General features: G+C 41.1%; 1 protein-coding gene across 1 annotated transcript; it reads right to left on the bottom strand.

The window, feature by feature from the left end:
- Window positions 1-10,936: 10,936 nt before the first annotated feature.
- On the bottom strand, window positions 10,937-14,129 carry ptger4a (prostaglandin E receptor 4 (subtype EP4) a). The gene is made up of 2 exons (XM_030060260.1): window positions 13,261-14,129; window positions 10,937-12,944 (listed from the first exon to the last, which is right to left on the bottom strand). The coding sequence occupies exons 1-2, from the start codon at window positions 14,056-14,058 to the stop codon at window positions 12,363-12,365; spliced, it is 1,380 nt and encodes a 459-aa protein (XP_029916120.1). The 5' UTR covers window positions 14,059-14,129; the 3' UTR covers window positions 10,937-12,362.
- Window positions 14,130-14,448: the final 319 nt, after the last annotated feature.

Raw genomic sequence — 14,448 nt, 5'->3', positions numbered from 1 at the left:
CTTTTCTACTAAGTAGACAGAAGATGCACAGAATAAAAAATAAAACACTTTGGCCTGTTCATTCATTTTTAAATGGGTTTTATAGACTGCCTTAGTACCTAGGTAAAGTCCTTCTTTGCCCTGTGTTTGTGCTTGGGCTGCAAGGTCAGCCAGCTAATCCAGTGCTGCTCAAGGATAATTCAGCAAGAATGGTCACATAAAGGCTCTCTGCCTGGGGGACGACCTCCCTGTCACACTCCTCATGGTTAAATGCTGGAAACTCGCTAAAGGTAGACATCTTATCAGATAGCCATCCTACTCATGCTTGGTATCACTTCATGACAGCAACAGTGCACAAAAAGTTACAGCTTGCAAGTACTGAAAGTAACTTTTTGATGTTTGCTCCTACATAATAACAGAGATACCTCACATTCATTCATGAGAAGGGATGTGGAAAAATTGATGGTTCATTGCTTTTACCCCCTCTAAATTAAAAAAAAAAAAAGCAAAAGGAGATGCAGTCATCTCTTCAAAAAATCAATCTAGTATGAGGCTTTGACAATAGGGACCAAGAAATTAGCACATATAAAGAGACAACGACACAGTAACAATGATTTGAATACAGCCACCTGAACTGTGAATCAGTCTGTTACTTCAAAGATGACAAATGGGCTGCATTTCAGGAGCGCTTTCTAGTCTACTGACCACTGAAGGTGCTTTAGTAATGTCTGCCTCACATTCACCCATTCACACACACACTGACAGCAAAGGCTACTATGCAAGGTGCCAGGCTGCCCATCAGCAGTGGTTAGGGGTTCAGTGCCTCGCTCAAGGACACTTTGACATGCTCTCTGGAGGGATCAAACCAGAAACCACGAATGACCGTGGCTCGGGAATCCAACGTCAAGATGACTGTCAATCGAATGAGAGTTGCAGAAACCGTTGCAAGCTGTCTCCTCTTTCTTGTAGTATTCATGTCAACCAGCAGAGGGAGGCATCATCCTCAAAAAAAGGAAAATCACTCATAGCTGGCAGATAGACTCTTATCTTTTTTATGTCTTTTCCTATGTAAAGAGGATTTTCTGAAACTATAGTCTATATTAATTTTCCCCGAAACATTGATTCATATAAAAAAATAGACGGTCCAAGTGAAACTTGGACCCTAATCCATCAACTGCTTTTGGACTCGGAAGCTGTTGTTGAGAACTCAAACTTTTTTCTTTTCATTTTTATATTTTCCTTCTTCTTTCTCGTACAGAGATGTAGAGACTTACTTACTAAATGAAGTAGCAGATATGACACTCGTGCATCTTGTGATTTTATACTGAATGGTGCATTACAAGCATTAGTGTGTTCAGCCCAGCTCAGCTTGAAAATCAACACAGACATGGACAGGTGACTTGGGCCCAGGCACAGGTAATGTGGACTGGACTCGGACGGGACTCTGTTTCAACACTGGGGACTTGGACTTGGACTCAGAGTCAGACTCGAAAACTCAGGAAACATGACTCAACTTGGATTTGACATCTAGTGACTTGACTACAACAGTGATAATCACTACATAAAAAAGGAAAAGATCTACTCAGTTATGGAATCAAGCACGTCAGCTTGAAACATGAGTAGATTAAAATCACAGCAAAATAATTTTCAGTTTGCATCAATTGAAAACATCCTTTAGAAAGTTTTCCCCCATTATACGAAAGTGAAATCCCCTGTCCTGGCCCGTGACCTTGTGAAAAGGAAGGCTAGGCAAATAATCATTTTCCTCCGACAGATGTGTTTGTGAAAGAGATGTAAAGGCAGGAAAACAAGTTCTATCATGCCTTTCAAGATGTTTATCACAACAAGCTAAACAAGCTGCCTACAGTAAATTTGTATTTTCAAGTTCTGTGATATGAGTGACTCAATGACAGAGAGGAAGCTTTTTAGACTACAGAGAAACCGATACCATGGGTGTGCATTTCCATAGGGGGCAGATACTCAACTTCAAACACTGTGTTTATCTACAGTTTGTTTGAACACAGCTTCAAAGGGTTTGGATCTCACAAAATTACAAAACTATTATTTGTGTTATGTGCTGCTCATTGTGCCAAATGAAAGTTCACTTATAGCCAACAACTTATATCACATCTTCCAACTGAGCTTAGGTTTGCCAGTAGGTCATCCAGCCAAAAGGTTATCAAAGTGGGTCCAGTCTTCATTTCAGTGTACATGATATGTCAAAGTTGATGTCTTACCCACTGCTCTTGATTTTATTGTTTGGAAAAGAAACTTTATTGTTGGCTTAAGTTGTAAAACTAGTTTTCTGTGCAGATCTCGAGTGGCGCACAAATTCCAGTTAGTGTTGCACACAGTGGCTATATCAGCAGACCACACAATAAAATAACATAATTCATTTTGTTGGCTTTTCTTAAGCTTAAGCCAGTGCAGAAGGCAGCAACACAGATGGACAGGTAGTCAGTTCATTGCAGGGCGACAATATACCACAAACAGGTAGACTCTCTAATTTACACCAATAGGCCATTTAAGCCTTTACACAGAAGATGGATCTATAATAATGTCAAGATGGGAAAAACATATGCATGCTTGTGCATATTACTGTGTGTGTGTGTGTGTGTGTGTTTGGGGGGTGAGCCTTACTTAGAGAAGAGCAATAGAAAAGCCAGTTCAGACCAGGTAAAGTAAAGCTAGTGAATTACTTGAGGAAATGGTAGCCATGGCCAAGTCACCGTGGCCCACAACATTAAATGTGAATATCATAAAGCAATGTAAATTTGATTGACAGTCTGAAATGTCCATTGCCTGTGATGCTGACTCTAGCTCCCAACAGCAGTTAGATTATAAGCCTAATTGGTTTCCCAGAGCTGTGAGTGTTTATTTTCTATTCAGTCCAGAAGGAACTCGATCATAACATAGCTACCGATCCCTGACATGGAGGACACTCTCCAACGACACTCAAAACAAACACATTGGAGAGTCTCACAGTGCATGCAGGATGTAGAGAAGGAAATGAAGAGAAGTTAGACTGTCATAATGTATCAGGATACGTGAGGAACACAGACGGTGTCACGCTGCTCAGCCAAGATCCTCAGTGCCCAGGACGGGTCGTGATTTTGGCAAAGCTGTGTGGTGTTATAACGAGGAGATCAGATCGTGATTTGTGATTTGTCCCTGTCTGAAGCAAAGTCTTTTATGTAGTAGTTGTTCAGGGCAGAAAATGAGGTGTAGAGTTTCTTGACCTATTTTTACGGCCAGCAAGGAGCCTTCCCTTCATTTGGATAACCCAGAGTCAAGGTGCCATGTTGACAAGTATTCACTAAAGTATAGGGGCCTCACTTACCAAGACACTGAGGGCTGTATTTAAAAAGAGAAACACTAATTACTACAGTGAGCAAAACATAATTACTGACACTTTCTCCTGTAAGATTCTTATTCATTGAGACTACTTTAATCACTTTCGTTATAATCTTCAAGTTAGAATTGAGGTGCAATAGAGTTTTCCATTTTCTGTCTGCCACATGAGAAAAACATGTATACCAGGTTGTTTCAACATCATGTAAGGGAGAAAACCGACTGTGATTTGTCAATGTAGCTGAGCCAGGGGCGGGCAGATGACAGATTTTGTCAGCACATGTATGGCATGGCTCCTTATATTCCAGTAAACCATGCTTGTTTCCCTGTGATCCCCTTGGTCATTTGTATTTATGTAACAAGTGATTTACATTATAATTTCCCCCTTATGTAATAGTGATCGCCAAGATAAGTAATGGAGTGTCAAGCCTGATAATGAGACAACTTATATGAAACTTATTCACACTATTTATTATGACACTCTGTAGCATGGCCTGTGGTGAGACCAGTGTCAGGTGGCTAACTACAGTGAGGTTTGTGCTGTGTAACACTCACCAGCTGTAAAGATGGAGACGACCCTCCAACAAAATATGAATATCCTCCAGACCCAGTGATCGATGCACTGACACTTTTTAAATGCATGAAACTGTCGTAATACCATCATAAATGCTTTGTAAATATGGCCTTGAATTCCTACTAATCAGTAACTGACCCTGCACCCTAAAAAAAAAAAAAAAAAAAAAAAAAAAAAAGTCCCGGTGGGGGTCAGCAGAGTATCAAATAGTAATTTGTCTTTGTCAGTGAGAACATATGATTCATAATACAAAGTATGTGACTTGACTGGTGAAAACAAAAATAACACAACAGAACAGAGTGAAATGCGAACTTGTCAGCATCAATAACTGACCTGAGATAGCGAAATATCGTGGCCCTTGAAGCTGGGTAGAGAGTTATGTAAACCTTAGTATCTATTTCAAACTTCTACACCATAACCAACTTCTACCCTTTAAAGAGAACTTCTTGTTTTTTGGTCTCTATTTAAACCGAGCCAGATATGGTCACTTCGGGGGGCTTTCTTTCCCGAAGCGAAATGCCTTCAGTCTAGTGTAATCCAAGTGGGTTTGGAGTATTTGTGGAAACTAATGGCTTCAGACAGAAAGATTGGCTCTATTACCTTGACCTATGTTAAACTACTCTCTCTCTCTCTCTCTCTCTCTCTCTCTCTCTCTCTCCATTTATATTAATTTATTTAAGGAATATTTTTTGTTCTGACTAGAAAAACACATTGCCTGAAGAAATTGTCAGGCTAGCAGTAAGCAGCTCCAAGTGTAAGGAAAGCATAGAATTTAAATAGTTGCTAAGATGTTTCTAGGTAATCAGGGATTTTTAGGTGGTTGCAAGGGTGTAGTAGATTTTTTTTTTTTTTTTTTTTTTTTTTTTAGAACATTTCTAGATGGCCATCAGGGCGTACTAGGTGGTTATATAGCATGTTACTAAATGGTTGTCAGTTTTTTAGGCTGTTGCCAAGGTTTTTCTGGGTGGTCGCTTTCGAACCTCTTAGGGTGTGCATGGTGGTTACGTGTTTCAAGGTGGTTGCTAGAGATTTCTTGGCGATTGCTAATGTTTTTAGGTGTTTCGTAGGTTTTTTTTTAGGTGGTTACTAAGGTTTTTCTAGGTGGTTGCTAGAGCATTGCATGGCAGCTACTTTTGTGCTTCTACATGCATGTAACACATAGATGCTATGGTGATTCAAGGTTGCTAAGTGATAGCCAGGGTGTTGGTCGCGTTGCTAGATGGGAATAATTAAACTCTCTTGCTGGCGGCTTTTAAGAAAAAAATCGTAAGAGACCAAACGATAAGACCCTATAGGTGCAATTTCCCCCCCAAAAACAAGAACGACCTTGTTTGAAACTGCCTACTCACATACTCTAGCCGATTACAATAGCCAAATGGGAGAAAAAAACATTTCATTTACTCACAACATAGGCTGCGGGAGACCAACGTGCTCTGACTTTTGTGGATGTACGCACGTCATGCCACAATAAAGATAAATGATTGGCTGGAAAATTATCTTACTTTTGGCCACTTACTGGCATTGTTGATTGTACATCAAACAGAGAGCAAAGTTATTGTGCAAGAATAATAATTATCGTATATCTGGCAACCCTGCTTGCAATTAATAGGTGGTTACTTGGGTGTTGATAAGTGGATTCTTGCTGTTTGCGAGGGTGTCCTTGGTGGTTGCCAGGGTGCACAAGGTGGTTGCTAGGGAACTGTTTTGTTACTAGGGTGTTATGGGCCCAGAAAAACCACAGGGGAGCCCATAATAATCAGTGCGACATTCATTAAAACCATAGGACATTCCATTAAAATCCCTTATAGTCGGTGTATGCCAAAGAAAAAGCATAAAAAAACCCATAAAGTCACAGTTACACAGTATATTTTAGTAGAATGAACTACAGACAGCACACCTTTTACTCACTATTCAAACAAGGACTGACTGAGTCGTAAAATAGGGTTGGACTGAAGTTCATGAAATAAACAGGTAATTATCTCCCAACAGTGATGCTGGAATGCCTGAATGAGTAAACAGTTCACACAAGAAAAGTGGTGGTTGCATCACCTGGAATGGTAAGGTTTAAAATTATTAAATGTTTTAATTCATCATTAAGTGCTAAGTTGATATGCTACCGTTCATCAGTGATCCTGACACAAAATGTACAAGTGCAAGATGTTCTTCTCATTGTAAATAGTCATGTTCTTCATTAAGTCAAGGGTAAACTGCTCTGCCAAAACAGATTAGGCCTACTTATGAACTACTTTGTTGTCATTTCACGGCACAAGGGTTAAAACAGTAAAACCTTTTTTATGTAACATTGTGAAGCCCTGAGGATGTAAGTCAGTTTATTCAGTATATGAAGTGTGTTTGCAGCGGCAGGGTATAATGAACTTGCAAGAGTGATAAATCTGACAGGTGAAAAAACTACAGTTTATTTCTGACACTTTCCAATAGATTCAGACTGAGACTGAGATATGAACCTAAAGCTATTTGAGCATTATTTTAAGAGCGCCAAGATTTTTCATTCATCATATTATCTTACCGGTTATACTTGTTTCCTGGCGCTGTAAGAGTACAGGCCTGGGAAGTAAGCTCACCAAAAATATATATCCATCATGGAAGCTTAACTTATAGCTGCCCCACCACTAAAAGGAATTGTTTGGAAACTCCTGTATGTGCAGGGCTGGTTGATGGGGGTTAAAGAGATGGTGCTCCTGCATTGGAAACTACTGAATCAACAAGATTATAGTCAGAGGAAGAGAGAGATGAACCAGTTAGAGGTCCACTCCTTGCCAGAACCTGTCCAGAAACAGATCCACTTCGCTCCACATCTGTGGTCCTTTAGATCCTGACGTCTTTGGTAGTCTCTGCCTGCCGAAAACACATTTAAAAGACATCTGATAGCAGTGTGTGTGAGTAAGAGCACTTGTTCTCCCTCTCCAGTCCCTGGTAAAGCACTTATATTTATGTTGATCCATGCCACCAACAATTAGGGGCCCTGGTCTGGGCTGTGGAAATGAGGACGCCGTCTCACTGCCTTTGGTGAGGGGTGAGGAACCGAACGCAAGAATCACAGCTGAACGCAACCCGAGATGGAGAGGCAATGCCTTTTTAAATAACACACCACACAGAAATGCACACACACATATCCACACACACACACACACACACACACACACACACACACACACACACACACACACAGAGCCATGCATATATGCATGCAATATATGTTTTAATAGCATGCCTAATATTCTGCTTTGAGAAAAACTTGCTCATTCGATGCTCAGAGGCACACTGTTCCCATTACGTTCTTACCCTCCTGAAATCAGTGACTTTATGAAGTCTTAAACCATGTAAGGTTGTCTTGACGTAGCTGTTTTATGGCCTGTTGTTGTTGTTTTATCTTGCTTGCCAAGGTGACCCTTCCACTAGGTCATATTTCTCTGCTGTACTGTACGTTTCTCTGGTTTACTCAAATTTTCCCACACTTGCTATTGGCTTAGATACACACCTGACAATGAAGAGGCTATTTTAAAATGTATTATTAAACACACAGGACAGAAGGTGTATTTGCAGAGGGCAATGGTTGTGCTGACTCATAGACATATTTGATGTTCTGCCTTTTTGTAATTAATGCATTACTTTGATACATTTATCACGGTTAATGGTAACGCTTTACGCATGTGGGTTTGAGTAATGGGGTGCTGAAAGTTTAAAACATGTCAGGATGTAACCAGCAATAAAGACATCAACATTGTTCCAGAGCAGCATTTGTTAAAATACCTCAGTGTGTAACCTGACTCCTGGGCAAGGCAGCAGTTTAACAAAAGAAAGGCTTCTGGAGTAGCTCTTCTGTTAAATTAACCTGTTTTGAAATAAGTGATTAATGGTGCGGAGAAGCTGTGAGGGTAATGCGATAGATACGCGCTACGGATAATCATTATCCAAGAAACAAACGAGAAACATACTCATATTAGGCAGCTGTAAAAAAGAGTGCTGACTTCTCCAAAATCACTGAGCAGGGACCAGAGCTTGGCAGGTACAGTGGTGTGAGCTGGGAAACGCTGCTGCGATTCCAGTATGTGTACACATGTGACTTTCTGTTGCAACACCTCTCCGCAGAGCTCGGACAACACTTGCAAAACTGTTTAGATTTGCTGTTTCGGCTGAAACCTGAAACCAACATTTTTTTTAAACTTGGTCTGCCTGTTGTGGTGGATGTGGTGACAACAAGGGAAAGTGTTGTGAACTGGGCACCACTCTGTTTTCTGTAGTGCTTCCTTTGCATAAATAAAATAGGTGCACATTGCATTTTGGACTGTGAGAATGATTTTCAGCATCTTTAAAAGTGATGATTGAGATACATGGAGGCAATTGCATTTGCTGAGAGGAAGTGCATTAACTTTGCTTTGTTTGATTTAGCAGGGATGATAAACATCCAAAATCTCAGGTAGCATTCAAACCCAGAGCACTGGGGCAAGTGTAAGCAGTTCTTCCTATGAAATTATTCATAGTTATATGAAATCATCCACTCACACTAGCACAAGCACACACACACACACACACACCAACAGACAATTACATGTGCTCTGAAAACCCACACACACACGCGCGCACATCACTGGAATGTCTCAACCTGTCTGTCTTACACAACTCTGGAAAGAGTACAAAGATTTTGGCAAAAATATTTGCTCCACAAACAAATTGGTAAAGCCATTTCTAATCTATTTTTACTCAGCGCTGCAAAATGGGAAACTGCACAATCATTTCGCTGCACTCCTTGAACTACTCTTCAAATGCAACTTAAAAAAAAATGTATAAAATCAGTTTTTTAAAAAATGTAACAGATGAAATTCCTATTTCTGTGTCTGACTGGCTTGTTGTCCAACAGGTCACCACATGTGGATAAGTTTTTCCTCTTAATTCCGACTAGTATTACACAAGAGTGAAGATCAAAGTAATTAATTACTGTTTGATTTTCATGGGAACTCGCTGGCGTGTATAAGTCTGCTTTAAAACCTTTGAAAAATGTCTGTCTACATGCTGTATATTTGTGTGAGACTTACCAGAGTCAGAGGGTTGACTGGCCCAGAGCCGTTCACATTGCTGTTTGCTACCAGACTGAAGACATGACTGGGCTGCAACACGATATGTGACAGCAAACAATGATGACAAATCTGCAAAGGGAAGACACAATATGAGAATACCCCTTGTACAAAAAGAGATAACAGTCCCGTTTGTTGCAGGTAGCTTTTCAACATGTGGTCACAATCGGAATCAAACTTTCAGTGCCAAGCATGACCTCAGTGTTGTTCGCACCAAGGTCATGTTGCCTCTTTGGTGTCAAATGGACAAAAACACGATCTTAGCACTAAGGTGCTTTGGGTAACTGCTCCAAAACAAAAGAGAATCATGTTTCCTTATATTACCTGGTCATAATCTCCCTAAATTGAATTTCTCCAATTTTCTCCGTCACTTGAGGGAAAATAGTACAAGTGCTTATGTCACTGCGAGAGCGTTATCAGTATTCCTGCATCATTTCTGGTATATGTGGCTTGTGTCCTTCACAATCAGGTGTGACAGCAGATGCAGAGGAGCAGCAGGTGTTTTCTGTTGTTTATCAATGAGCACAGAGGTGACAGAGTGCAGGGCGTCACACAAGCATGGACCCTGCTGATGTAAAGCAGCCTCCTTTATGTCCATCATTATTGTGATATGGTTCAGTCGCTCAGATTGCCACCACATTCCTAACATATGCAACAAAAAATCCTCAGTTTTTGCTGATATTTAAAACTGACTTGTCTCCTGAGGCAAATTGAGTTCAATGAGGTTACTGTGCTCCATATTTCTACCGGATGTGAATGAACACCTGTTCACACAGACTGTAAATGTCAGCCTCATTGGTTGCCCATTTGTACATCTAATGAGGTATGGCCAATTCCGGTGAGAGCGAGAAACATTAAATTGCTTAGAAGTCGAGGGCTTGTTCCATGCAACACAACATCCTGCAAAGTCACGACTTTTCACAGTTTAATTCAATTAGCGTCTGTTCTTTCCAGAGTCTCGACTTCACTCTCACACTCCGTCTTTTAGCCATCTCTGTGACATGTTTGCCTAAGCCACCGCATTGCTTGTTTAAGCTTAATCACACTGAATTTGAGCCATAAATTGTGTTTATTGTTTCATGAGAGAAGCTCTCTATGCCAGGTTTACTTCCTGGGAAGTCTGCTTTTCCTCCTTCAGACCTTGTGTGTGTGTATCTGTGTGTGTCAGCAGCTGTTTGATATATTACCAGGATTCCAATATATTTCTGCAGTTCTACAAACTTTATTTAGCTGAGTGTAAACTCTGGAAAGCGGTAGCCTAATGCACTGAGGGTTATTTGTCTGTGCTAATGAGGGTCATGGAGATGCTCTTGCCAAACCCCGTCAGGAACTTAGACAAAGACTGTGAGTGTGAGAAACTCTGAGTTCAGATAATTAACTTCCTCTTCATGCAGATAGCATATAATGACATATCAAAGGTCATGCTTACTGTGCAGGATATAATAATTTGGCAAAACAAGTGAAATGATATTGTGAGCTCTTAATTTACAACCGCATTACAATATATAAACACATTCTTGCTCCTGAACACAGAATTGCAAAGATAAAATTGGGTCAACAGAAAATAAAAACAGTGCTGAACCATACATCCTAATAACTGTGAATCAGTTTAATTCATTACCCCTGATTTTCTTTAAAATCACTTACATGAGCTTTGTAGAAAAAATACAAGCAAATGAAATGGACTTAATAAGGACTTGATTCAAAACTAAAGACCTCTTTCAACTTCATGTAGCTGCATCATCACAGCCAAACTTTACCTTCAACCAAAATTCATATTATATTTTATAATTTCAGGGGTGCAATTTTATCAACATTTATGCACATGAACAAGTCTCTGTACACCAAGGCAAACACAAAAGGCAACACTGTAGGCAGTGATATTAAGCAACACTGCCTCATTAACAAAGCTGCTTTATTAACAAAGACTAGGAGGCGGACTATGTTTCAAAGCTGCTGGACCTCATGATAAAATAAAGCTCATTTTGGTTGGAAAACGTCAGACAAACATGAGTCCAAAAGTTCAGGCTCTAGTATACTGGTAAAATATCAGCAAAAGGTGTCGCTTTAATGATAAATAAAAAATGCAGCACATATTGTTACTCTAAAAGCAAAGTAACAAAGGATAGTGGGTATTATTAGTCCTTGGCTGACAATTCTTTATATTTTTTAGATAAAGAACCATTACCCTCAGATTATTTTTAATAAAGTTTTGTAAATAAGCTCTTTATACATTAATGTCCTGGTTGACTTCATGATGGTGCTGGGAGATAGCCGCTCATGTTCACAAATATTGATTCAGGTCCTTGACTAAGATCATTAGAATAACATGCATGAATTTGTGAGGGTGCAGGGTGAATTTTAGAGTTACATAGTATTATTTATCAACTAGAACCTTCTCCCAGAGAAGAATAATCTATATTACAGAGAATATTTTACACAACAGTGATCATTTAGAAGATTATTGATAATACATCTGATTCATACAGATGTACTGAAAAATCTGTTCTTACAAGCAACAGCTGTCCACCAGTTTTGCATCAAATATTATGCAGCAGTGGAAATGACATTCTTCATTTGCAATCAGATGTAAATGGTTTGGTATTGGTGGTGTGAAGAGGCATTTGCCAATCTCTTTATAACTATGGCACAGGAATAATTGTACCTTCAGTGTAAGATGGAAAAAGGAAACTTGAATAATTGAGATGACAGATTTGTGTATATTCCAAGGGCTGAAGACCAAAAAAAATGGATGTTCACCAAGAACATAATACTACACTGTACATTAGTCATGGAACTAACACAATATGTCCTTCAAACTACTGTGCAGCAGAGGTGCTGAAACTAATTTATGCTTACTTAGCGATACAAGGGCAGCACAAATGCCAGATTACTCATAAGGTTCATACTGAATACAGTTTAATTTACCACACCGCAGTGACTCAGTCATGCTGGATTACTGGCCTCATGGACTTCATAAAGTCAAGGTTTCCACAATAATTGAACAAAATTATTGAAATTATGAAGGACAGCGATGCCATCGCTGACACTTGAGTCATGAGAAAGTGGGTCATCTCTATAGTAGAAACATCTGTTATGGGAAACTTGACAAAAGCATAGTCACACAGTTAGTTCTTCATCACTGAGGTAGCTGGGTGCTGAAACAGAGAACAGAGGAACAGAGCTCACAACTTTCTCTGTTGCCTTTACTTCGTTGTTGTGTCCGACTTCACAAAACTTTTTCATTATGTGCCTTTTGCTGTTTTTGAGAGGCTTCACTTATGAAGTTTTCATTAGGGAATCTACCTCTCAATGCAGACTGCAAACTGTGTCTTTACTGAGAGTTTCACAGACATTGAAGGAGCTCAGATGCATTTCTCTTCGACTGTGTCAGAGTTCAGTGATACCTGCAGTGCTTGGTCTTTTGCACAAGACTGCAAGGCAATCACATCTGAGAGGTCCTTGGTCAGATTTGTCCCCTCTCTGCTCCGAACCTCAGAGCTGCCCTGTTCTAGTGCGTAAGAGGTTTGAGAGTCTCTGACTGATGAATGTCGAGAACCAGACAGTCTGTCTATGTGATTACAGCTTCCAGTGAACACCTCACTTCCTTCTGGCAGGTAGAGGAAGGTCTGGGAGCTGCTGGTGACATCTCTCAGATCATGGGACACCAGGGACTGAGAGTCCCTGGTGGAGATGATCGAGGAGAGCTGATGAGTGTCTATGCAGGGGAAGTTTCCCTGTCTCTGCTGTCTCCTTGCTCCGATTTTACAGAACAGGCACTTGATTTTTTCAATGAGCTTGAGAAGTACGGCCTTTCGAAGCAGGATGTAGATCCAAGGGTCAAGGATGGGGTTGAAGGAGGCAAAGCGTATCGCTCGTAGATCAGGGTTCTTATCCAGTCGCAGCTCCACAGGAGTCTTATACAGCTGGTTCAAAAACACCTGCACCTGCAAGAGAAGAGAAAATTTCAAATTGTGTGTGTGTGTGTGTGTGTGTGTGTGTGTGTGTTTGCAGCAGTCTGGGTGTGCATGTGTGTCTAGCATGAGAGAGAAACAAAATGACAAAATGAGAACATGACAATGAGAGAGTAGAGAGTAAGTGAAGGGTTGATGCAAAGGTTTTTTAATCAAAAAAGAAATCTATCTGAACTTTACTCTTCAGTCAACCACTTTGATTTACATTTGTGCGTAAAAATACTTGTGCGTAACACGTGCGTAATGGGTACAATAATAGACAGAGGGGAGGAGAGGGGCGATAACTTACAACAAGTGGAATAGAGCAGATGAGCACCACTGCCGACGTGCCTATGAGCAAAATGACCATCTGAATCTCTGCACCGGCCAGACGCCTGAAGCTGCGCCCTGATCTCCTCCTCGGGTCCACATTGCGCCCCAGGTCGGTCCCCAGCGACATCCTGCGGACGAAGCGCCGGTGCATCCGGATCAAAGCCCCGCACACCAGCACGTTACAGATCACAGTCGCGAATATCAGGACAGAGCTGAACCCGGCATACATGTAGGAAAAGGCTGCATCGCTGCTCACGTTGCTCCTCCACTCTATAAAACACCAGGTCTGTGGATATTGTTTCTTCACTTGTCCAAAGCCCATGCTCGGCAAGGCGCAGAAGAGCGCGTTGGAGATGTAGATCGCCAGGAGCGTCAAGCCCGCCAGCTTTTGGTCCACAAAGTCGTTGTAGAAGTAGGCATGATTTATGGCCAAGTATCTCTCGATCGACATCGCACATATGATGCTGAGCCCAGCCAAGGAGAAGAAAAGCATGGTGAATCCAAAGTACTGACAGAGCGGGTCCTCTCCGGGCCAGGAGCCTTTCACATAAGTGGCGATGGTGACCGGACTGGCAAGCAGAGTCCCCAGCAGGTCTGTGACTGCCAGTCCACACACCAGCGTGTAAAAAGTAGTCTCTTTCTGTTCTTTGCGTGATTTGCACAAAACCACGATAGCAATGACATTCCCGACCACACCGAAAATAAACATGATAGACGGTATGGTCGGGACCATGGTCCTTCCTGTCATGGACTGGTTACTCATTGTAGTGTCCATCAAGCGCAGATCAAGACGTGTGCAACAAATTTCTCTAACGCCAGTATTTCCACTCCAGAACAGGTGCCTTATTATCACTTGCTGGAAGCCACGGAGACATAGTTAAAATATTGTAAAATAACCCGCATGCACTCCAAACCTAACTTCTCAAAACTTTAAGCCAAGATATCCCGCAGCTGTTGTTCTGGTCACAAGTGTTTGAGTGGCGCCTGCTGTCACATCCTCCGCTGGAACAGGGTTTTCACTCAGTCACAGAGATAAAACCAGTCACCTCCAGTCCACTGACATGAGTGACTTCATTAAAATGTGGGTCTGTCTTCAAGTTCTCTGGTGCAGGATTCAGTCCCTCCCCTTTATTCCAGGCTCCCACAGCCACTCAGCTCCCATCAG

Source organism: Myripristis murdjan, chromosome 9 (assembly GCF_902150065.1).
Source record: "Myripristis murdjan chromosome 9, fMyrMur1.1, whole genome shotgun sequence".
In the NCBI taxonomy this organism is placed as follows: domain Eukaryota; kingdom Metazoa; phylum Chordata; class Actinopteri; order Holocentriformes; family Holocentridae; genus Myripristis; species Myripristis murdjan.
This window is presented reverse-complemented; position numbering and strand designations above follow the sequence as displayed.